This window comes from Thamnophis elegans, chromosome 15 (assembly GCF_009769535.1).
Source record: "Thamnophis elegans isolate rThaEle1 chromosome 15, rThaEle1.pri, whole genome shotgun sequence".
NCBI classification, from domain to species: domain Eukaryota; kingdom Metazoa; phylum Chordata; class Lepidosauria; order Squamata; family Colubridae; genus Thamnophis; species Thamnophis elegans.
The window spans coordinates 45,674,976-45,701,245 of NC_045555.1; the positions used below are offsets into that span (position 1 = coordinate 45,674,976).

General features: G+C 40.9%; 1 protein-coding gene across 3 annotated transcripts in view; it reads left to right on the forward strand.

Moving 5' to 3' along the window:
• Window positions 1-26,270, forward strand: part of LOC116518516 (TBC1 domain family member 12) — a 63,704-nt gene that overhangs the window by 16,533 nt on the left and 20,901 nt on the right. Inside the window, exons 3-5 of one of the 3 annotated variants that reach the window (XM_032231977.1) lie at window positions 14,575-14,631; window positions 22,094-22,209; window positions 25,010-25,092. In XM_032231977.1, coding sequence (XP_032087868.1) covers window positions 14,575-14,631; window positions 22,094-22,209; window positions 25,010-25,092 — 256 coding nt within the window. The remainder of the gene's footprint in view (window positions 1-14,574; window positions 14,632-22,093; window positions 22,210-25,009; window positions 25,093-26,270) is intronic. The other 2 variants (XM_032231978.1, XM_032231979.1) reach the window with 2 other exon arrangements.

Consider the following 26,270-nt stretch of genomic DNA (forward strand, 5'->3'; position numbering starts at 1 on the left):
TCAGCCTTCCATCCTTCCGAGGTGGGTGAAATGACGACCCGGATTGTTTTTTTTTTAATAATTTATTTTTTATTTTTTCTTACATAGACAACACATACACACAACAATGAAAAAAAAATAGAAAAAAAACCCATCATCACATATAGCATGTCGTTTGGTTACAGGTGTTTTAACATTTATCATTCTTATACATTTATTATTTCATTTAATAGGTTATAATATACAGTTTGGGTTGCTTTGTTTACCATCCCTTCCTCCTGTTATAACACCACCTTATTTTCCCTTTCTTTTCTCTCTTCCTCCCTTCTCTACTTCCTTCCTTCCTGCTCTCCTTTCCCTTCCTTCTTCCCGTACCTTTCTCCTACTCCTGCTCTTCCTCATCCCCTTCCTACCCTCTTTCCTCCTCTTTCTCTCCTTTCCATCCTCCTCTCCTTACCTCTTTCTTTCCACCCTCTCTCCCTTCTCTACTTTCTTCCTTCCTCCTCTCCTTCCCCTTCCTTCTTCCCGTACCTTTCTCCTATTCCTGCTCTTCCTCTTTCCCTTCCTAGCTTCTCTCCTTCCTCTTTTCTCCCTTCCATCCTCCTTTCCTTTCCCTTTCCTTTCTCCCTCCCTCCCTTCTCTACTTTCTTCCTTCCTCCTCTCCTTCCCCTTCCTTCTTCCCGTACCTTTCTCCTACTCCTGCTCTTCCTCTTCCCCTTCCTACCCTCTCTCCTCCTCTTTCTCTCCTTTCCATCCTCCTCTCCTTACTTCTTTCTTTCCACTCTCTCTCCCTTCTCTACTTTCTTCCTTCCTCCTCTCCTTCCCCTTCCTTCTTCCCTTGCCTCTCCTTCGCTCCTACTCTTCCTCTTTCCCTTCCTACCCTCTCTCCTTCCTTTTCTCTCCCTTCCATCTCCCTTTCCTTTCCCTTTCCTTTCTCCCTCTCTCCCTTATGAGGACCCGGATTGTTGTTGGGGGCAATATGCTGACTCTGTCAACTGCTTAGAGGGGGCTGAAAGCCCTATGAAGCGGTATATAAGTCTAACTGCTATTGCTATTGCTATTCCCAGTAGCTTCCCTTCCTCCACACTTAGCCACTGCTCTTACTCACTACATGTTCATGTTTCCAATCTTTCCAACAATTTTCCAGCCTTCCTTTCTTAACTCCTGTCCCAGCATATCAACCTTTCTTCTCTCACCTGGGACTCAAACCTGATCCATGTACAGAAGAAACCTATTTTTTTTAAGGGGAAGCAGAAACCACTTTCCAGATTGTTTTAAGTCCATTATTTCAAGGCATTATACCTGAACTCCTAATGTCCCCTATGTAGTAAACAGTTAAACTGAAGGCTTATGTACAGACGTAAATAGGGTAGTTAGAATTCTAAAGATCCAGTAGCTTAAAGCCATATGGGATGTTTCCAGTAACAGTATAAATTTCAACCTTCAAATTTGGAGGTGGGAAATCCCCATTGCGTCTTGTCTGCTTTGCTTATTTTAGGAGGTCCGCTAACTCTAGAACAGATTTAAGAATGTATTTGGACTGCAGAGAAGAAAGAACCTTGTTAGGATAAGAAGACCATTTCTGCATTTCTGAGTTTCACCGAGTTTTATGAACAGGAGTAGTCAAATTTTAATAACAGTATGAATAAAAATGCTTAATCACAAGGCAGAAACAGATTGTTTTAGTATTATTTACTAAACTACATTGGTTGCCAAGCTCTTCAGCACTTTTCAGTAAAAACCTAAAACTATAATTAAATCTGAAATTACGAAGAACAATTAAAAATCCGTTTGAGAAGGCTAGGTTTTTAGGAGCTTATAAAAAGGCCAGTAAAGGTTTAAGCCCTTCAACCTAGCTCAGTACATTTCAAAGAACTGACTACTTCTCCATTTGAAATTGGCTATGTGCCTATAACTGATTCAGATAGGCACAATATTGTTACGGCTGCCAGAAATTTCTGTTATCAGAAAAAACAAACCACAAAATAGATCGTGAAGTTATTTAACACTATGAACCTGAGGGATTCCAACACCAGCTTAGTCACCGATTTCATTAAGCAGTGCGCAGAGCAACAGAATCCTCAACCTATCCCTACTTCCAAAACTGAGGTACACACCAGTGGTGGGTTGTAGGTGGTACGCCCCGGTATGGGTGTACCGGTGCCTGCCGGGAGTATTGGGTACTGTTCTGGGTATGGTGCTCCAGAGGGCCCACCCGCCCGCCCATCCTCCTTACTTGTATTTGAGCTCTTCGGCGCTTCTGTGCACATGTATGGTGCATACGGCACCTGTACAATGCTCCGATGAGCAGCTGGAGCGTCGCAGAGGCGTCGCGGAGCACTGCAGGAGGTAAGGATGCATGTGCGCACTGTGCACGCACGCACGCACTGCGCATGTTCATGGGGACACTGGGCCCCATTGCACTGTACCGGTTGCAAAGGGATCCAGACACACACACCCCCATACACACAGACACACCACACACTCAGTATAAACCCATTGGTTTTCAGCTGTTCTTGTAGATCTTATCAATACCATTTTCCGGAGCGAGGGACAGGAGGCTCCAGTGGACGGTATTGACACGCCCATTTGGCCACGAGACTGGGATGAAGACACGCCTCTGTGCTCCACCCTTTCTTCTCCACTTCATCTCAGTCCGGCTAAAAGACGAGACATATTTTTAACTTCTCCTGCGATTTCTATCTCCACTGGAACCTCCTTGTCTCTGCAGCCACCGTAGCTAGTTCTCTACTCTAGCCTCTAAGTAGCTCTACGTGGTTTTCCTTTCTAACCACCAGGGAGTGTTACTTTGTATCCTTGGGATCAGAGAGAGCGCTGAGGTCGCGGCAGTCATTTCCAACTTTGCCAAGCACGTGGCGCCAATCCCTTGGGGTTTTATGCGATCAAGAGGCTAGGGATTCCCAGCCCAGAGGCCCCCCCCCCCCCATCGCACTAATCTACTGGAAACAGCTTCGGCGGCTGGATTCGAGCTGCGGAGAGCACGGAGCGCTGGGAAGAGCGCGAAGAAGTTTTTTGTTTTGAACTGTGAGTGGAGTGGAGGAGAGCCCGTGAAGCGACCCGGGCCGAGGCAAGCCTCAGCGGCAGCTCCCAAACACTGGTTCGCAGACATTAAGATCCTGTCAGTCCAGCCTCCATGGCGGATACCAGAGGGGGAAATAGAGCTGCACCAAGGGAGGCTGATGCACCCGGAACCACACTGGCTGCAATTAGCCGTGTGGAGTTTGAGTGGGAGCGCCTAAGGGGAGCTCAATTTTCTCTGCGGGTGATTATAACCATAGAGGCCTCTCGCAGAAATGCCACCTTGAGGATCTATGACTCTACATGGGTCATAGATGAAGTGGAGAAGAAAGGGTGGAGCACAGAGGCGTGTCTTCAGCTTCATCCCAGTCTCTTGGCCAAATGGGCGTGTCAATACCGTCCACCGGAGCCTCCTGTCCCAGCCCCGAAAATAGCAGTTCAGGTATGACCAACTGCCATTTCCCATGCTTTACTATCAGTTGGAATACGCTGAATCCATACTGCCCATCGGTTTCCATCAGTCATTCTTCTGTTACACACAGCCAATTAGCTTCCTCATCTTTGATTTATGTTGAGCTCATCTGCTACTACAAAAGATCAAGTTTTCACTGGGCTCAAAGCCTAGAAGATAAAAGGAGGAAATAGCACTTCCATTTTTAATCTCTTTTTCCCTGTAACAGATTGCTAACTTGTTCAACACCAAGAATGCTGTTCCTCATTACTACTGTAATTGCTACTCTGGATTAAATAGATACACAATACATATAAACCCTCCCCCCCCCAAATAAAATGCTGAATGAATAGTACCAATAGTTATTTAATGGGAAACCAAGTATTGAGAAAGGATACTTTTAAAAAAAATGGTGAATCTTTCAAATCAGAATCATATTGAGGCTAAGAAAATCTAGTACATTGTAACTCACCCGAAATATTGAATATATTCCCTACAATATCAACCAAGTTTATATCACTCCCCGTGAGTTCCTTCTCTTAGCACCAGTTGAGCTGGTTGGACTTAATCAACCATGTTTCTGCTGATCTTAGTTATTTCCCACAAACAGCTTCAGGCTTTTTATATTTTTTACACAAACACCCAGCACCACAACAGTAAGATTACAGCCCTCATTTTTATGTTATTCCAAAGTGGCATTTACCAAAGGGATAACTCCCATTGCTATCCATGCTAACCAGGCTTAAATACAGCAATCCCAGTAGCTGGTTGCTTGACTCTTCCAGGATAGGTTCTCTCCTGATTCACAAGTGACAAGCAGTGTGGTCTCTTTTTCCATGTAAGGCAGATGGTTGACCTAAGCAGTATAGAAATGCCACATTGGATCATACGTTTCCAAGAATATTGTCTTCTACTTCTGTAGTACTGCTTTACTGGCTATTGAAAACTATGGCTGTAATTTAAGATTGGTTTCCGGTTGTCTTCCGGGTGCGATTCAAGGTACTAATTATGACCTTTAAAGCGCTCCGTGGCTTAGGCCCAGGGTACCTGCGAGACCACCTACTGCCACCGGTAGCCTTCCACCGTCAAGTGCGATCCCACAGAGTTGGCCTCCCCAGGGTGCCGTCGGCCAGACAGTGTTGGCTAGCGACCCCCAGGGGGAGAGCCTTCTCTGTGGGAGCCCCTTCCCTCTGGAATGAGCTGCCCCCGGAGCTTCACATAATCCCTGACCTCCGATCCTTCCGACACGCCCTAAAAAGTTGGCTTTTCCAGCAAGCCAGCCTGGCCTGAACAAAACAAAACAAATTATTGATCACTGTTAATTTTAATTCTTTAAAAAAAAATGTCATTGTCAATTTTAATTGGGTTTAATTTTTTTTTAACTTTCGTATTATGTGTTTCTTTTAATGTTGTACGCCGCCCTGAGTCCTTGGGAGAAGGGCGGCATATAAATCTAATAAACCTAAACCTAAACCTTACATACATTTGCTATGTTTTTCTACTTACTGTTGTATAATTGGCAACCTTGCTTTAAACTTTTTACATTGGTTTTCAAGCAATACTTTTCACGGTGATCATTCTATCTTTAAGGTTAATCAGTTCAAACAGAGAAAAAATATTTTACATTCAACTTGCTATTTTGAGAGGGATATATAAAAATATTAGTAGTAAAATATATTAATACAATTAGAGCCATTAACATTTGTAAGCTCTGCAAAATTATACTGAACTTGATAAAGAGACATAATTCTACTTTCCATACACAGATATAAAACAAAGCTATTTATTTGAATGCTACAGAAATTCTGTAGAACAAAATAGACCAGTGTTTCTCAACCTTGGCAACTTGAAGATGTCTGGACTTCAACTCCCAGAATTCCCCAGCCAGCATTCGCCAGTTGAAGTCCAGACATCTTCAAGTTGCCAAAGTTGAGAAACACTGAAGTAGACTGAAAGAACTATGATTGTCAGATTTTTACCTTTCATCCCACACAAGCAGTTAATTTGAAGAATATATTAGTATCGAATTTTTTTCCTTAATTCAGAATGCTGCATTTTGATAAAAGTAAATCAAAATTGGATAGGAAAAGTGTAATTCTCATCCTTCTATACTTATCCCTCTTTCCTGCCCCCAAATTCCTGACATTCCTGCAATTTGGATTTAGGAAGAAGGATCCCATTTATATTAATGATAATTTTTTTCTGAAAATCATGCTAAGAGGAGGGGTTGATAAGGATTGTAAGGAGCAATAATATAAAAAGGGAAGTAGAGGCAATAGAACAGGCATGTCTAGAGTAGATGGTATGAATATATGAGCATTTTAATGGAGGTTATGCGGGATGAATGAAGGTTAGGAGCCATGGTGATGAAGTGGTAGAATGCAGAATGCAGGCTAACGCAGTCCACTGGCAGGAGTTCGATCCTGACCAGTTCAAGGTTGACTCAGAATTCTGAGGTTGGTAAAACGAGAACCCAGATTATTGGGGCAATATGCTGATTTTGTAAACATCTCAGAGAGGGGCTGTGAAGCAGTATGGAGCAGTATATAAGTCTTAAGTGCTATTATTGTTGCTAATATATAGCTAGTGCCAAGATACACACGCACACGCACACACACATACACATTTCTTGAAATTCATAACAGCAGTTATAAGAACTAATACAAACTAAAATAGAATGATAAAAAGAAAAAAAGGAAAGAACTGAAAGGAAAAAAAGTATTAAAAAAGAGAAACCATAATGGATTCCAATCTTTACAGCAGATATATATGTATGTATATGTGTGTGTGTGTGTATAGCACAAATATAACACATGTATACTAGTCTCCCTTTATTTATTTATCAGCACAAATATTACATACATACATACATACATATATATATATATATATATATATATATATATATATATATATATATATATATATGATTTTCACAGGTGTAGATAGGCTAGTCTTGTCTTTTCCCGTGTAAGATTGAGATTGTCTTGGCAACGTTTCGGTGAGATCTCACTCACCATCTTCAGGCTGGGTTTTGGGCTTAGTGTGATCAGAGCTGCCGTCTTTCTATAAATCTTGGTGGGGGCGGTGTGGAGTGCTGGCGTTTTTCAGTAAGTGGATTGATTGGATGTATGGCTGTATCATGATTGGTAGATTGGTGCTGATTGGTGTTGGCTGTGAGTCCGTTGTTCCTTTGTGTTGTAACGGCCTGGGTGGTAGGTGGGCCTCTGTTGACTAGGGCTGATTTCCAGATGTCTGGTAGGCGGGAGGTATCGTCACGTTTATTCATGTTGTGGGGGTGTTTCTCTATTTCGATAGCTTCATAATTTTTCTATTGTTGAAGTGTTCAGTTTTGGAGAGTAATTTGGTTCCTTCAAAATTAATTTCATGTCCTGTAGCGTTAAGGTGCTGAAAAAGGGAGGGAATTTTTTCTTTTTTTCTTACTGTGTTCTTGTGTTTGCGATGCGTGCATTTATTCTCCTGTTCGTTTGTCCTATGTATGTGGCAGGGCAGATTTTGCATGGTATTTTGTAGACTCCTTGGTTTTCTAGCTGGATCTTGTCTTTGGGGTTTCTTAAGATGTTGGCTATTTTTTGGTCAGTGTTGAAGGCTGTCTTGATATTGTCTTTGTGGGGAATTTTGCGGATTTTATCAGTGGTGCCTTTGATGTAAGGGAGGAGGGTGATGCCGTTGTCCTGTTCTGTGTCTCGGCCTTTGGGGGGAGTCATCTTTTAAGTTGTTTCCATTTTGAAGTAGTTTGCTTTCCCATACCAACACTCTGGGTTGCTCTGGAAGAGCAGTCTGGTGCACAAACCAACATCCATTTCTGACAAGTCCCAGGTCACTGCTTCCCATGGCCGTTTTGTCTTTGATTCTTTTCATTGCATTATTGATCTCCCAGGAGACTGAAGGATTTGTCAGCCAGGAATCCTTTTGTTTGATTTGTGCACGAATACAGGTCTACATTGGAAGACACGTTTGTTTATTATTTAATTTGTATGCTGCCTGATTCCCACTGATTGGACAGTTTACAAAGGATCTAAAATGTGAAAAACAAGACAAAAATAACAAAGAGCAAAAGAGGGACACAGAGGATGGAAGCAAAGGAAGCAATTGAGATTAAAAGGAATCATCCTCACCAAAGGCCTAGGTGAAGAGCTCCATTTTCAGGGCCCTGCGAAATACCAGTAGTGTAGGAGCCATGGTTCACCGACAAATGCACGCTCGACAAAACCGCGGCGAGAAAACCACAGCGAGAAAACCGTGAGGTCGAAATTGCACCGACGAATGTGCACAGAAGCACGCTGACAAATGCGCGCCGATGAAAGCACGCCATCAAAAACAACGAAAACAACATAATAACCCTTACCTTAACTTAAATCGTGCTTTTGTAGGCGTGGTTTTGTCGGCGCGTTGTGGGCGCGTTTATGACGTCACGGTTTTCTCGCCACACTATTGTCGTGTGCGCATTTGTCGGGTCACGACAAGTGCCTTAACCTTTTGGCAAGTCCACCATATATGGAAGTATGTAGCATCGAGAGAACCACATCTCCAGCATTTGGGTTGTAAATTTGGATACATAGAAGCCAACTTTTTAGGATCTGCCATCTATAAAACATCTTTTAAAAATTTTCTCTCAGATTTTGGGCTTGTGTAAATTTTACATTTCTTACCCAGATTCTTTTCCATGTATCCAACATTATTGGTTCTTAAATATTTTGAGCCCACTTTATCATACAATCTTTAACTAGTTCTATTTCGAAATCCATCCGTACTAATACATTGTATATCCTCTTTATATGCATTAAACTTTGATCTCTTATTTGCTTAAATAGATTATCCTCAACTTGGATAAAACCAATTTTTTGATCTATTCTCCACCTGGCCTGTAATTGCCCGTATTGGAACCATGTTTGAACTGGTTCCAACTTCAACACACGCAATGTTCTGATTGCACCACAAACGCAGTAGTCATCCTTACCTTTCACAGAGGCACTGAGTTTTATAAATATGAGCATGATAGTGTAGAATAATCATATCTAAGGACCAATAGTGGGTTTCCAAAAACTTTGGAACCTCTTCTGTAGGTGTGGCCTGCTTTCCGGGTCCACTGGTGGAACCTCTTCTAACCGGTTCGGTAGATTTGACGAACCGGTTCTACCGAACAGGTGCGAACTGGTAGGAACCCACCTCTGGTAGGAATATACCACAGTTTGGCCCCTCTGGTTCCTGTCAGTCTCCACACTCCTCAATTTCCCATAGCTTTCCTTTCACACCTCCAACACTCTTCCCCTCCCAAATGCCCTCTCCCCTCCTGGCTATGTCAGTTGCTAGAGAGCTTCAAAAAAAGCAAAGATGGCAGCTGACAGCCATACTTACTCTTGATCACTTTGATCACCCAGTAAGCCTGGGTCCAACCTGTGAAGCGTCTTTGATCACTCCATGTGGATGTTACCTTTGGACTCATTGATGTAGTAATTAAAATACTGCAAATGGTAACTTTTCACAAAGTCCAGACTTGGATTTTGCATAGTTAAACAGCAACACTTTATTTATATTAGACTTCTACATCGGTTTTGTGCTAGTTTCACATTTATCTTTAAATCCTGTATCTTCTAATGTATGACCTCGTAGCATGTCGGTATTTTTTGAACTGCATTCATTCCAATCTCACACAGTTCTGATGTTTTAAGTTGGAGAAATTGTTCTTAGCAACTTTTTTCTTTCAGTGTAGGCTTAATGAGAGGTAGAAAAATTCAGTAGACTACAGGTAGCTTCAACGTATGAGCATAATTGAGACTGACATTTCTATCGTACATCAGTGCATTGTAACTGCACACTGCATTCTGACTGCTCTGACTTACGATGGCTCTCTTTTATGCTGTCATAAATTGAGAATCATGAGTTGATCCCAATCAAGCCATCCAGGTTTGGTCCTGCCCATCCCAAGCCTCAGAATGGTCAGGGACAGCCTCTAACTTCCCCTGTCCCTCTCTATCTCCCTCCCCACCTAGCAATAGCAATAGCAGTTAGACTTATATACCGCTTCATAGGACTTTCTCTAAGCGGTTTACAGAGTCAGCATATCGCCCCCATGGTCTGGGTCCTCATTTCACCCACCTCGGAAGGATGGAAGGCTGAGTCAACCCTGAGCCGGTGAGATTTGAACCGCTGAACTGCAGATAGCAGTCAGCTGAAGTGGCCTGCAGTACTGCACCCTAACCACTGCGCCACCTCTGTTCTTTTGGTCACCCTACACTCTCCCTTGTGGAGCGGCAAGCTGGATCCAGCAAGAAAAACCAGCAAACGCTCCTTCGATTCCTAGCAAGTACCAGTAGGCATGCATGCACCCAGATACCTTCTCTCCCAGTTCTCCGCACCAACTGTTAGCCTTTTGCACCCATTCTTCACTGCCTCTGCTGCGTCCCTTTCAGTCCCAGCTTCTCCAGTAACCTCCCTCCCCACTTCCAAAATGACTGAAGCTGCACCCTGTGTTTGCAAACCTTTCCAAAGGCCATGCAGCTTTGGCCGGAACAGAAGTGGCTCCATAAAGGAGATAGCAAAGAAAACAAGGAAGGTGCTCGATGTAAAAGAGAAAAGGTTGGTATGGAGACATGGGAGAGAAGACAGAATGCTTGTTGGCACTTACTGAAGCTTTTTGGGGGGGGCATGGCCAGGCAGTTCTGGAGACTGCACCCCACAGGTCAGGGTACAAGGTGGTGAAAAGGGCAGAGATGTGGGGTCAGGGGGATAGGTGGGTGAGAGGAGTTGAAGCAGAGAGGCATAACACGTTCACAAACCCAAGTAGAGAGCCGAGGTGGCGCAGTGGTTAGGGTGCAGCACTGCAAGCCACTTCAGCTGACTGTTATCTGCAGTTCAGCGGTTCTAATCTCACTGGCTCAAGGTTGACTCAGCCTTCCATCCTTCCGAGGTGGGTGAAATGAGGACCCAGACTGTGGGGGCGATATGCTGACTCTGTAAACCGCTTAGAGAGGGCTGAAAGCCCTATGAAGCGGTATATACCGTATATACTCGAGTATAGGCCGACCCGAATATAAGCCGAGGCACCGAATTTTACCACAAAAAACTGGAAAAGTTATTGACTCGAGTATAAGCCTAGGGTGGGAAATGCAGCAGCTACCGGTAAATTTCAAAAATAAAAATAGATACCAATAATGTTTTTGAATATTTATTTCAAAGAAAAACAGTAAACTAGCGGTGTATTCAATGAAATACTTCACTCACCTCATGATGCTGATGTCCCGCTGTGATGATGATGCCCCGTGCAGCCGCGGGAGCGATGTCCCGCCTCCTATGACACACGGCACAGTGATTCCTATCATTGGATCACTGTACCAGAGGAGGTGGGACATCGCTATGTGGCTGCTTGCCATAACAAGGAGGAGGTGGGACATCGTTGCAGAGCGGCAGGAGGGGGAGGAAGGGGAATTGTAAGACAGCCCTGCATTACATTAGAACGTGAGGAGGGGGGATGGTGCGGTGCGCGCTGCGCGGCAAACTGACACAGAGGGAGGGGAAACTCACAGGGGCGCCGGGCCATTCACGAGCCTCACCCAGCGGCATGGCCCCGCCCCTTTTTCTCCTCCATTTCGGGCAAATTTTTCACTGACTCGAGTATAAGCCGAGGCGGCTTTTTTCAGCCCAAAAAGTGGGCTGAAAAACTAGGCTTATACTCGAGTATATACAGTAAGTCTAACTGCTATTGCTATTGCTAAGTCAGGGTACAAGGTGGCGAAAAGGGCAGAGATGTGGGGTCGGGGGGATAGGTGGGTGAGAGGAGTTGAAGCACCCCCCCCCCATGGTCATAAGTGCAGGTGGGATGCCAAGTGCCTAAATGTTGATTACTTGACTGCATGGATGCTGCAATGACCATGCTTTCAAGCACAGACCATAAGTTCATTTTTTCCAACACCGTTGTAATTTTAAACAATCACTGACCGAATGGTTGAAAGTCAAGGACTGTATACAGCCAGGATTGTATTCAGTGTTGTCTGCAAATAGGATGAGGGTTTTTGTGTGTGTGCTGTTTTGGACAAATAATCAGAATACAAGAAGTCTCTTTAAAAATACGAATTATTTCTAAATAGTGTGGTTATCAGTAGAGTAGAAAGCAGACCAGATGCATGTATATCAGTTACAAATGAAGCTAGCAATTCAGTAGTGCTAATGGGGCAGTTTTTGATCATGTTGTGTCAGGATAATGGGCAAAATCCAAACTATTTGCAAAAATAGTTTTTGTGGTCATCCGCAAACTTGAGGCTGTTAAAGAAGAAACTCTTCTTTAACAGTGAAGCTTTGTCCCATATTTTTCTTCTTGCCTGTCCTGCTTTAAAAATGAGCAAGCCTCGTCAATATGGAAGTTGCTCTGGAGGAAAAGAAAAATCCCCAGACTCAAGCTTTTTGCATGAGTCAGGAAGTATCATGTGTGTGAAAGTGGGTGGGGTAGAAGGTAAGATTATTCCTGCTGGGAAGAAGTATTTCTAACTCTCCCTCCCTTTCTGATAACTCTTGTTATTATAAAAATTGTTTGGAAAAGTCTTTGGATAGAAACAAAGTGTTTTGGCTTGAGATCTCTGATCCGTCATCTCTTCTGGCTACTATTAGCAAGAACATAAACAACAATTGTTTTCTTATAATCTTCGCAAATGTTCTTTTTTTTATCTAGCAGTGAAGGTCTTGTATGCCAGAACAGAGATATTTTCATCTAATCATTTCTTTTAATCTCTCCTATAGACAGGAAGCAAACATTCCATACTTGTTAACTGCATTAAAATACAGTCACCTCTGAGCACCGAAGCATGATTGAAAAGAAACGTTTTTTTTACAGGGTCCTAGAATTACAATCAATACGATATATTTTCCAGAGCTTCTAAGTTTTTCTTGAGTGGGTGAAACTGAAAATCCCTGGTATCAGCTGTTCTGCTTCCCTTTTAAATATGTCTACTTGTCTCCTTTGTCACAATTTCATTTCTCTTAATCCACTGTATACAGTTTGATATAGTTCGGTGATTTTTTAAACAGGGTTTTCTGCTTAATTTTGGGAAAGTAACGTTTGAACAGCTGAGAAGTGCTCTAATATGGGACAGTATAAATCTAATTTGGGGGCTCAAGGTTTTTGAGAGTAACTTTCTAGGTTCATGGGCAATCATTTCGGAAACCAAGACATTTTCAAAACCAGTATGTGGCTGTCCATGGAAAACAATGTAAAATAAAAGCTGTCTTTTGTATACCCAAGTTCTGGATTTTAAAATATCTCAGTTAAATTGGAATTAATAAGTATATTTTGGTCAGGTTATTTTTAATACCAAAAGGGATTCTGTGTAGTGATGTTACTTATAAATAAGCGAAGCTTTTTTCTTAATTTGCAAATATATTGATGCAGTACAGAAGAAATGCTTAGTCCCACATAATGGGCTTTTAGAGCTATGAGCAAATCCATAGAAGTGGCTATTTGCTATCAAGTTTCCTGGTATCTCAGTTCAACCAACCTTCTAGGATTTGGGGGATTATTTCTCAGTTTTTGAGAAGTAAAAAAAAAATTGTTGGCTTCTGCATGTCTTGTGATGTCTAGAAATATGTCAGCATTTTGATTGGAAGGGGCTGTACCAGGAGAGGGGGAGAGTCCTTAATTAGAGTTGGTTAGAAAATGGGGAGGTAGAAAAAAAACGTTTTAAATGAATAAAAATTGTCTCTCGTGCTTCCATTGTCAGCATATCAATATATCTATCCTGCCGCTTCATATACAGGTTTGGCAATTTGAACAGTTCGTTACACCTATTCCATGATGAACTCTGCATAAAGTAATCATACCGCTAAAGCAATTTAATCATTACTTAATAAATATTTATTGTACATTTTATTCTACTCATTAACCAAAATAAATGTCCCAACAACACAAAATAAAACCAACCAGTAACACAGGAAGTAGGAGAACAGTTTGAATTTTTCCATAAAATACAAGTGTGCATGTATAAAACGGTTGGGAGAAGAAAGATGGCACAAACAGATTCTTTGAGGCAATATTTTGTAAATGAGGGTACTCTAGCTGAGAAGGCCTCTTTCTTCCCAACTCTCAAATTTCAATTATAAATCTTAGAGAAAACGTAAAATAGATTTAACAAATGTAAATATTTCAGAGTGAACTTTTAAATTTGATAAGAGTTTTTTTTTAAAAAAAGACCATGAAATGACATTTCATAATTATGTATCCCTGTTGAACCTCTCTACATAGATTAAATATTCGTGATTTACAGAAAATCATTTTAATAGAGCTTATGATATGGGAAATAAAGGTAATTAATGATAAGAGACTTTTAAACAATGGTGACTGGCTGTTATTTTACACTGGAATGACTTTTTCGTTTCGGAGAATGAAAATGGGATAGCTACATGACCAAATGCCAGCTATCTTTGAGACTGCCTCTGAATGTTTTCCTATATTTTGAAGTAATTGAAATGTTCAAAATTGTAAGACACTGTCAAATTTAAATTTAAACCCTTCAATTTTTTTTTTAAAAAAAAAACATAAATCCTACTGAGTCCTAAATGATTAAACAAGAAAGGTTTAGCTGTGCAATAGCAAAAGCCAAACTATTATCTTTAACCCTGAAAGAGTTAAAGATAATAGTCGGGTTTGGTAAATCTTCAGAATTGAAAAATAAAACTCTTTAACTAACCAGAACTTAGAATTCCAGTATAGTATGGCTCTTCCTTTGACATACATGTCTCTTTGCATAAACTCTTGAAACAGCTAGAACTTTTTATAATAACTGTCAGTGTTAGAGTTCAGTTGCTTTTTTTACTTCAGAATTTACACTGGTGTCGTGTGTGTGTGTGTGTGTGTGTGTGAAGCTATATATATGAATAGATAGATAGATAGATAGATAGATAGATAGATAGATAGATGATAGATAGATAGATAGATAGATGATAGCAGGCAACTTCAGCTAGCTAAATGTGAGCCATTAATCTGATTTACCATTACCTAGGTTATAAAGGAAAAGCTAAAAATTGCATGCTTAATGCTGTATATTAAATGATTGTCAAATGTTTCTCTAAGGATCTACTTCTGTTTTTCTCATTAGGAAGAAAGTTCTGGCACAGTTGCATCAGTATCTACACTCAGTCTATTAAACACTGGGGTATGAAATTTAATATTTTTCTTTCACATTCTATGCCATTTAGGATCTTCGTAGCATTCATTGAAATACAACGTATATTACATAATTGTAGTATGAGTGAACAGTACTAACACATCAAGTCATTAAATGCCATTAACAAAAAGGGGGAATTAAATTAACTGCTTTTGTTTAATATTAAATATTGATATTAACTGCCTTGTTTCTCTTTAAGTTTACATAATTTTACTGTTCAGTTGAAATATGCTTTAAAATATAAATTTCATTTATATTCAGTTGATTCTGCTGCATAATACATTCGGCCAACTTATTTTGTTGGTGTAAATGTATAGACATTTTCAGTAGCTTTAATATCTCATTGTTTTATGAAAGTTGTTACTTTAAATACAATTGAGTGTTGAAATCTTCTGGCAGCAAATTTAAATGACTCCCTGGAATAAAAAAGGATGTTAGATTTGAACTTGTTAAAGATTTCGGTTATATTCTTGTAATTTGAGGAAAAATGCTAAAATAATAGTTGCTTCTTTAATCTTCTGGGCTCATACAAAATACTCCTTTATAAACTGTTTACTCCTTCCAGCTCAGCTCTATAATTGTTCTCTCCTTAAGGTTCAGAAGAAAGTGATTTATTTGTTTAAAAAAAAATCATACAGTAACTAATTACAAAATAAATCTTTTAATTACAAAGAATGAGTGACAACTAAATAACTTGATGTGTGGTGCACACATCGCAGTTGGGGATGTGATGAGAAATGAGATGGTGAATAACGAGACTTAGCTTTTTATTTAGAAACCTGATCCTGCCCTCTTCAGAGGCAGTTAAAGCTTTCAGTGTGACTATTTTATTAGGCAGCAAATTAAGGAAAATTTCCCTACTGTCTTAATTGACCTTAACATCTTAAAACACACACCAGTCTAGCCTATTGAAGATTTTTGTTTTGAATTCTCAGTGAATTCAATATTTAGATCTTCTCGCGTGCCGTTTAATATCTTTTGCCTCTTTCTGTTGTTGTCAGTGGTTTTAATAGAAAGTCACATCATGAAGAGTTACCGGCACCTCATCGAGTTTGGGGAAAAAAAGATTACGTATTCTGTCCCATTTAATATATATCAGAATTAGAAGTAAATTGGGTCAATTTCAACATATGTTCAGGTTTCCTGTGATATTTTCTTTCCCTCACTCTCTGCTTTTGCCTCTGTTGAGCTACTATTCCAATCCTGTATATATTTTAATGGCTTTCTTAATTTTGTGACTCTCCGTCAAGCCAAAATAATAATCTTGGTAAGATGGAATTTGTGGGGTGATGATGGCATTTAGTTGAGGCCCTAATACTTGAGTTTTTGTTTTTTTTTAAAAAACATTTTTATAAGAGACCTGACTTGAATTGGAGACTATGGAGAAGTCATAGAGGGTCAATTAGATTGGAAAGTTAAAAAAAAAAACCCAGAAGATTATAAACATATGTTGTGTAGCTGCCAAGAACTGAATTTGACTTGAGGGCATCTCTTTTATCAGATGTTTTAAATAATAAATTTAGAATTCCTCATTTGAACTCAAACTCAAGTTTCAAATTTTTAAAGAAAGGATCATACAGAATGGGGTCTATGGTAGAAGAAATTAGATTAAGAGCCAAGGTGGCGCAGTGGTTAGGGTGCAGCACTGCAGGCCACTTCATCTGACTGTTATCTGCAGTTCAGCGGTTCTAATCTCACCGGCTCAAGATTGACTCAGCCTTCCATCCTTCCGAGGTGGGTGAAATGAGGACCCGGATTGTTGTTGGGGGCGATATGCTGACTCTGTAAACCGCTTAGAGAGGGCTGAAAGGCCTATGAAGCGGTATATAAGTCTAACTGCTATTGCTATTAGTATCTGACTCAGAATTGACTGTCTCTAGATTATTATTATTTTTTTTGGCTTATATAACAAAAACTTTTGAACTTCCATCAGTTCTCCTGAACATGTCTGTTTTCAGCAGGTAATGGATAGAAGAAAAGCTTTTGATGAAACAAGACAGAATTATTTTATTTATTTATTTATTTATTTTATTTATTATTTTATTAATAAGATTTATAGGCCGCCCAATTTCGAGGGACTCCTGGCGGCTTACAACAAAGAGAAAAAAGAAATAATAAAAATAAAAAGACAGATTTAAAATTACCACATATTAGCAAACTGTCTGAGTATTAATCTAAGCCAGGGCTGTCAACCTGATTTCATTGAGGGCCGCATCAGGGTTGTGTTTAACCTTGGGAGACCCAGGTGGGTGTGGCCAGCTCGACATCACTCATGTCGGGGCACCTGTGATGGCCCAGGTGGGGCTGGGGAGATCCTTCCTTCCTTCCTTCCTCTCTTCCCATCTTTTTCTTTGTCATTCCCTTTCTCCTTTCCTGTCCCTTCTTGGATGCTCAAATACGAAAGGGAAAGGCTACTTCAGCTGACTGCAGTTCGGCTGTTCAAATCTCACCGGCTCAGGGTTGACTCAGCCTTCCATCCTTCCGAGGTGGGTAAAATGAGGACCCGGATTGTTGTTGGGGGCGATATGCTGACTCTGTAAACCGCTGAGAGAGGGCTGAAAGCCCTATGAAGCGGTATATAAGTCTAACTGCTATTGCTATAACATTTCTCCTTTTTTGTTGTTTTTGTTTTGCTAGCCCTCTGCCAGTGAAAACAGAGCCCAAGGGCTCCGTTTTTGCTGGCAGAGGTATTGTGGGCTGGTCCTTCGCTGTTTTTAGGGTGGCCCCCACAGTGCAAATCTAAGCACCCAGCCCGTGGGCCTTGAGTTTGACACCCCTGATATAAGGAATCCAGTTGAGCGATGTGGTAGCCTAGCAGTGAAGAGGCTAGCCTCCCATTTGAAAGGTTGAGAGTTCAATCCTAGCTAGCGACAGATATTTCTCCAGGGAAGAAAGAAAAGATATCTGCTGCGGACTCCATGTGGCATCAGGGAGGGCATTCGGCCAGTAAACGCTCAGCTCCATCAAATCAATTCTACCCCAATTAAGGGATTACAGGGTCATAAAAATAGAGGGATTTTTTTTAAAATCTAAGGAATCCAATATGTCTGTTTAAAGACTAACAGCTTTAAGAATTCTTAAGAGCGTAAAAAACATACAGAGATTAAAAAACCAAGATATTTCCTGCCCGAATACTTATAGTATAGTATAGTTTTCTGCCCAAGTAGAAAAGGCAGTGGGAGGAAACACATTGCCAAGTTTCTTTGAGCAAAAACTCCAAACTAAGTAAATCTCAGTTGCATTAGGAGAACTTCAGTTGCTGCTATATATCTACATCAATGGTGCTTGCTGAGGCTGTGCAGCTGTGTTACCCTTGGCATTTCCTCCAATGTAGTAGACACGAAGCGTATGAACTGAAATGCTTACAGTGTACAAATTAACAACTGTAGCAAATGTTCAGCTGTGATGTGCAAACATGATTCTCTGCAGCATATCTTGCCGACTAAGTGCCTTCAGGAAATGGATGGCTTCCCATCTTGGTCATAGCATCTTCATGGACAGTTGAGGAATCAACCACATTTCAAAGATCTGACTGACACAATGCAACAGAATTTAAGGAATATAATGTAGATTAGTTTTATTATTTGAATCTAGATTTATTAGAAATGTTTAAGAGAGCTTACCAAATGTGCAATCTGAATTCAAAGGGCAAAACATGATTTGGAGTATAGTGGATACACCCATAACATTTTCTGGGGATTCTAGATGAGTTGAAGAGATAAAGTTGCAGCTGCTTTAATGTATTCCTAGCAGGTCCTTTTATGCATCTATAGTGCTTCACATTATATTTTGCCCTTCAGATTGGGAGCTCTTTACGGCTCTACTTATGTATATCATCTTGTATTAGTCATAGACCTGATTTATATAAAGGACCAAGTTTATTTACCTGTGGTTTCCTTTGTTTGGATTTATGTCCTATGCACCCTTAGCCACTGTGGTTTGAAAATGATTATACACTTTAGTATAATCTGTATAGTCTCCGAAGTGGGGCATGGGATGAGTCACAACTGGGTATTGTCACGGCCCATCTGCCTGGAGACTGAGGTAAATCTTGAGGCCACACCTCTACCCCTCCTCTGACTCTCCAGATTAATCTCAGTCTTCGGCCCAGAAGGAGCTAAATACCTGGCTCTCCTTGGCGCAAAATACTTTCCCCTTTTTTTCCTTTGTTCTTTTCCCTTTGGAGTTTTTACCTGAAGAAGTTTTTCCTTTTTTGGCATTGGATGATCCTCCTCTCGTGCGCTCTGCGAGGCCTGACACAGGAGCGGTAGCGCTTCTGAAAGGCCCAAGCAACGGCCCGGCGAAGAAACTGGGGAACCCAGGCTCAGCGCACACAGCGCGGCTTGAGTGCAGGCTGCTCCAGAGGATCTACAAGCGAGCAGGAAGATAGAGGAGCACGTGATCGGACCGCATGGTCAGCGGTCGCCATCTTGAAGCGAGAGAGCGCATGCGTGGAGCATAATTCCGGTCTCTGGTTGCACCCTCCCAAAGGGGGGGTTAGCTCCCTATCCCCCCCCTCTATCTCCAGCTCACCCCTCCGGAGCACGAGGAGACCCCTTCGGCTGCTGCCATAGCAGTTTGCCGAGGCAGCGCTTGGCTCCGCAAAGCCTAGAGGGAATTAGACAGGGCGACTTTCTAGCCTCCATTGATTTCGTTTCACTGTACAGCATAGAATTTGCATTGGTACAGAATTCAGTAGTTTAATAGTTTCAGCATTCATATTTTGATGTTATTTCGAAGAGTAATTTTCTAATTCTTAAATTTTGAAGGTTAGTGTAAAAGTACCTATCGACAACACCTGGGTAATTATTTTATTCACTTTCTGTCTATATCCTAGATTAATAGATAGGTTTCAACAGGATAAGCAAATTAAGTATGTTCAGGAAGCTGAAGAATTACAGTACATTAGCACAACATGTTTTGAGTGTGCAGCCTTCTAATAAGCTATGAAAGCCTCTGCATCCACGTGTTCACTTTTTCTGTTGCATTTTGTTGCACCATTTGCACAAGTGTGCTGATTCTGCTGATTTTGTTCTTTGACGTATATTTGTGTATATTCTATGTCCGTTATCTAAGCTGCTGATTCTTCCCAGTGGACCCATTGAGGTGGAAATAAATTTAAACTTAGAATTGGGGAGAGGTACAATAATTTGGGCTTCTATTGACAGTTATTTAAGATAAAAAATATTAGGATATTAATAAAGATTTGAAATGTATTAGCCAATCAGTATTGGGTAAGGCTCAGTTCAAACTTGTTTAATAAAAAGAAATTGCTGATTCCACCAGATAGGTGTAAGTAATGAATATATTTTTCATGGCTGATATACATAAATTATAAAACAAGTTCAAGTAGTCTTCAACTTGCAACCAGAGGTAGTATTATAGCAATAGCAGTTAGACTTATATACCGCTTCATGGGGCTTTCAGCCCTCTCTAAGCGGTTTACAGAGTCAGCATATCGCCCCTAACAATCCGGGTCCTCATTTCACCCACCTCGGAAGGATGGAAGGCTGAGTCAACCCTGAGCCGGTGAGATTAGAACCGCTGAACTGCAGATAACAGTCAGCTGAAGTGGCCTGCAGTGCTGCACCCTAACCACTGCGCCACCTCGGCTCTTAAGCCAGTTCTGACAGGTTCTGGAGAACCGGTAGCGGAAATTTTGAGTAGTCCGGAGAACCAGTAGGCTAACCCCCAACAGCTGATCCCAGTTGATCTTTTCTTGCCCTGAACAGGAGAACGAAGCTGGAAAGCAGGTTAGTGGGATGGAGAGGGAATGGGGATTTTGCAGTAACCTTCCCCCAGGAGTGGGGAGGGAATGAGGATTTTGCATTATCTTTCCCCTGCCACACCCACAAAGCCATGCCCACAGAACCAGCAGTAAAAAAAAAAATTGAATCCCACCACTGCTTACAACCACAATTGAACCCAAAAGCTCCGTCAAGTGAGTTTTGCTCCATTATATCACCTTTCTTGCTGCAGTTAAGTGAATCACCACAGTTAGCAATAGCAATAGCAGTTAGACTTATATACCGCTTCCTAGGGCTTTCAGCCCTCTCTAAGCGGTTTACAGAGTCCGCATATTGCCCCCAACAACAATCCGGGTCCTCATTTCACCCACCTCGGAAGGATGGAAGGCTGAGTCAACCCTGAGCCGGTGAGATTTGAACCGCCTGAAGTAGCCTGCAGGGCTGCATTTAACCACTGCGCCACCTCGGCTCAGTTGATTCTGACAAGCAGTCACCCCATTGACTTTTGCTTGTGAGAAGGTCCCAAAGGGTGATCACTTGATCTTGGGACACAGCCATGGTCATAAGCATGAACCAGCTGCCAAGCTTCTGAATTTTGATCATACGATTATGAGGATGCTGCAGAGGGTCGTAACAGTGAAAAATGGTCGTAAATCAACATTTTTCAGTGTACCATTGTAACTTGAACAATCAGCAAATGAACGCTTTGTAAATTGAGCACCAGCTGTGTTTATTTTAGATTGAAGTATCATGTAATATTGCATACAAAATATAGAAGAGATACAGACAGTCTTCGGCCTATTACCACAATTGGACTGGAGTTTTGGTCACTAAGCAATACAGTTGTTAAGTCTGTCATTATGTGGCCAGACGTGATTCCACGACCACTTTTACAACGGTTTTTAAGCGACTCCGTGGTGGTGAAGTAAATCCAGCTTCCCCGATTGTCAGAAGCCAGTGGAGAAGGTTGCAATCACATGACCACAAGGCACCGCAACTGTCATAAATGTGAGCTCGTTACTAAGTGTCCAAATTGCAATTATGTGACCATAGAGGGTAGCGCAACCGTTGTAACTTCAAGGATGGGTCTTAAGTTACTTTTTCCAAGGCCATTGTAACTTGGAATTGTAGTTAAATGGTTGTAAGTCAACAACTACCTGTAGCAATATAACTATGTTCAGAAGACCCTTTTTGGTGGATCATTGTTTTATGGTGTAGCGTTTTCTAGTAATACTGTTCTGGCATGCAGCTTGATTGTTATCTTTTTTAATCCGGATTTAAGGTCAGATATTATATTTCAGTCCAATTGCTTTAAAAATGGAAGGAAAAGATTCTCGCTCCATCCTCAGTGAAGCTGGAGGAGGACAGTGGTGCAAATGTGAATCCTTGTACTCTTATTTCATTTGAACTAGGAAAGTATTATTCCCGTGGTGTCTTCCTTTCTCTTTGCTAGTAACTTTCAGCTTGTGTAATATTGTTGTAGGTTGTAAGTCTCAGAAACTACATTTCTCGGTGGCACTGATGCAGTGTTTCTCTTTTAATCTTAAATTAGCCCTGCTTCGTGGCAACCACTGTTTATCTGAGACGAACCTGACGCAACTTTAAATCGCTTGATCTCAATAGGTAGAGGGGTAGAAACTGAACTGTGCAGGTGTATTATATATTTACAAATCTGTAAAAGTATATTATTTAATTTTGTTTAGGAATATGAAGCACGGATAGGAAAATTGTGTAAACCTGCACCCCAAGCAACAAGGCGTAGACATTTTGAATTTGAGCCACTTTCCACCACTGCTCTTATTCTGGAGGATCGACCATCGTAAGTCCCCGTGGATTCTTTTTACAAGTGTTTCACTATCAGATCGAAAAGTAAGCTGAGGTTTAGACTCAGGTTATATTATGTTTGAAATGTAGCACACAGTGACTCCCCTTTCCAAAAATGATAAAACTTATTTTTTTTTAATGGATATAGTATAAAAGTTTATGCAGAGGGGAATAATTACATACATAAAATGAAATAAAATAAAAGCCATTCCGTAGTTCACATTAGGAAAACTGAAACCTATCTTATTAGGAACTGCAAAAAAGTATCTTAACATTAATAAGCATCGTCACCTCAAGACTGGACTACTGTAATGCGCTCTACATGGGGCTGCCCCTGAAAAGCGTTCGGAGACTGCAACTAGTCCAGAACGCAGCCACGCGAGCGATATTGGGTGTACCAAGATACACCCACGTTACACCTATTCTCCGCGAGCTGCACTGGCTTCCTATTGGTCTCCGGACGCAATTCAAGGTGCCTTTAAAGCCCTACGTGGCTTAGGACCAGGATACCTGCGAGACCGCCTACTGCCACATACCTCCCAACGGCTGGTGAGATCCCACCGAGTGGGCCTCCTTCAGATGCCGTCAGCCAGACAGTGTCGGCTGGCGGCTCCCCGGAGGAGGGCCTTCTCTGTGGCTGCTCCAGCCCTTTGGAATGAGCTACCCCCAGAGATCCAGACCCTACCCACTCTCATGACCTTCCGAAAAGCTGTTAAAACCTGGCTATTCCGGCAGGCCTGGGGCTGTTGACCTCACTGCTGAGGTCCAGCCCCAATCAGATTGGGTGTATGGGTGATGTTTTAAATTGTTTTCCTTATTTTTTATTAATTATTTTTCTTTTCACTTTGTAAACCGCCCGGGGTCCTCCGGGATTGGGCGGCCTATAAATCTATTAAATAGATAAATAAATAAATAAATTGGAAAAAAAACTTTTTAGCTAACTATCATGTTCTAATCTGTAGTCTGAGTAAAATCTAATACTGCTTTACTTTTAAACTTAAAACCATTTAAAAAATGTAAGTGGGTACAACTTTAACCACATAAGAATTTAGGCTTTAATGTTAGCATATATCTGAGGAACTGTACTTTATACAATTGATCATGCTGCTGAAAATAATCCTGTCTCTAAAGCAACTGGCAATGCTTTCTTTGGAACTCTGATTTGGAAGCAAAGCTTTGAAATGTAATACTAAGATTAAATAATAAAACCGGCTTTTTTTAATCACTATGAAATAATTAGCGTCTCCTCTGCATGGAGTTGATAATTCAAACTGATTCGGTGAAGTAACTTGTTTCTTGTTCCTTTTTAAATTTATTTAGAAGGTTTACATGTCGAAGATCTATATGTTAAGGATTCAGAGTGATATTTTGTATATATCAAGAGCCCTTTGGCTAAAGTCAAGTGTGAAGGTTAGACTACTTGGGTTGATAAAGAAGTAAACAATGAAACATTTATAGAATAGATATAGTAGAAATAGACACTCGGGTGGTTTATACTGTGCTCTTTCAACATTAATGCGGGTAATATACTTGGAAAGATTTTTTTAGAGGCCAGACTAGGGGTGGGTTTCAACCGGTCCGCGGTGGTCCACGCGGACCGGTTGGTCGGTGAACCCGGAAGTAAATAACTTCCGGGAATGCCGAAGGGCCCGCCCGCCCGCGCTCCTTACCGGTCTTTGAAGGCTTCTGCGCTTCTACGCAGGCGCATGGCACATACAGCGCCTTCACGATTCTCCACGAGCAGCTGGAGCATCGCGCAGGCGCTAAGACGCATGCATGAACTGCACGCGTGCACGAGGACGCCGCCGGCTCTGTTCGAACCGTACCAGTTGGAACGGGATGACCAACCCACCACTGGGCCAGACCATGAAAATATGCAGCTATCTATTTGCATGAAGCACTTGTCCACATATGTAATGCTGACACATCCCCCCATGTAGAGAGCTTTTTTAATCCTCTAATCAGTTTTTTCCCCCTCAAATCACTCCTATCGCTAATTAGAGTAGCAACAGAACACTAAAATCCTTCTAATATTTCTTTTAAGTTTGGTCTGCGAGGATATTTTGACTTCAGGGAAAGAGTAAATTATTTGAGTGATTGGAGTAGGAGTTAGATGAAAAGCAAATTATTAGAGCTTCAGGGTTTAAGTTGTCTATTATTTTATAGCAAGGAAGGAGAGAAGGATGTCAGAATGGATATATAAAGTTTGTGTGGAAAGGTATGGCCTTATTTTTTTTTTAATGCTTTCTCAAATATAGATGAACAGTTGAATAATGAAAAGAGTGACGTTGCACAGTACACTGGAGACTAATTATATTATATCTTAGGGGTCTATTCCTTTGGGTTTCATGGAACCCTTATCTTCTTGATCTTATTTCTGCACATACTTGCGTTGGTATATTTTTCCCATGTTCTCCTCAGAACCAGTGATAGGATATGTTTATACTTTAAACAATTTTCAGCATTCTTATTCAGTAATTTCAGGCCTCTTTCAGATAGAGCAATAATAATCCTGTATCATTTCAGATTATCCTTCAAATATCCTTGCACTGAATCTAGAAACTGAACTGTTTTAGCGTAAAACCATTCAGACTATAATTTGTTCCATTATTTGTAATGAGACTTGCTCCTAAAACATTAGTTATATGTTCTCATGTAAATTATTTGCGATAACCTGGAAAATGAAGGATCCGTTGGGAAAATGTACCATTCAAACATTCCATTTTTTTAACGGATGGAACATTTAGTAAGACTTTAATTTGATTAACCTATACAGTACTTAAAATTATTTTCAGGAACCTTCCTGCAAAATCTACAGAGGAGGCTTTACGCCACAGACAAGAATACGATGAAATGGTGGCAGAAGCAAAAAAGAGAGGTATTTCTGATCTAACATATTTAGTCCATTGTGTAATTTATCAGATTTAACCAAACTATAAAAACTGGTTTGTTACAGAGGCACTACCATGTTTATATTCTTCAGATGAAGTTAAAACAGGACTCTCCCAAGTCTTTACTACTTCAGGACCATATGTATGCTATAAGGGAAAATTTATAAACCAGAAAATTTAATTTCCATGATTGATTGTTTCATATTTAAACTGAAACTTGAATTATAATTACTGTTAGTGAGAGTAAATATTCATAAACTATAGGTAAAGCAATCTATCATTATTTATTTGCATCCTGCCTTGTTTTTACAAATAACTCAAGACAGGGAACATATTCAATACACCTCCTTCTTCCTGTTTTCCCCACAACAATCCTATATGGTGAATTGGGCTGGTCCAAGGTCACACAAATAACTCGATAAATCATATCTATTTGCAGATTCTCTTGGGAGAATTGGGAAGCATGGCTTTTATAAATTTATACACAAACACAAACACACACGGGATGTGGTGGCTCAATGACTAAGACACCAAGCTTGTCGATCAGAAAAGTCAGCAGTTCGGCGGTTCGAATCCCTAGCACTGTGTAACTGAGTGAACTCCCATTACTTGTCCCAGCTTCTGCCAATCGAAAGCATGTGAAAATGCAAGTAGAAAAATAGGAACCACCTTTGGTGGGAAGGTGCGTTTTGTGAGCCTTTGGCATCTAGTCATGCCGGCCACATGGCCACGGAGATGTCTTCGGACAGCGCTGCCTCTTTGGCTTTGAAATGGAGATGAGCACCGCCCCCTAGAGTCGGGAATGGCTAGCACATATGTGCAAGGGGAACCTTTACCTTTTACATACACACACGCACGCACGCACACACACAGACACACACAAATACATTGAACAAGTAAATTATGCAGTGTATGAAGATGGACATTATTCTATTCACAATAATCTTTCTCAGAGTAGGATTCAATAGATCTTTTCTGAAGCCAAAAAATATCCATCTCCTCCCATGAATGAACCATATTTATATCTTTTGCAGTGTGTATCTGAAATATTTGTTGTTTGATGTATTATAAATGTAAGTATTAAATTACTTCATGATTTGATCTTTTATTTTCTTTGTCAAGCTGATCTTTGATGACAAACCAAAGGTGCTACTTAAAACACAAA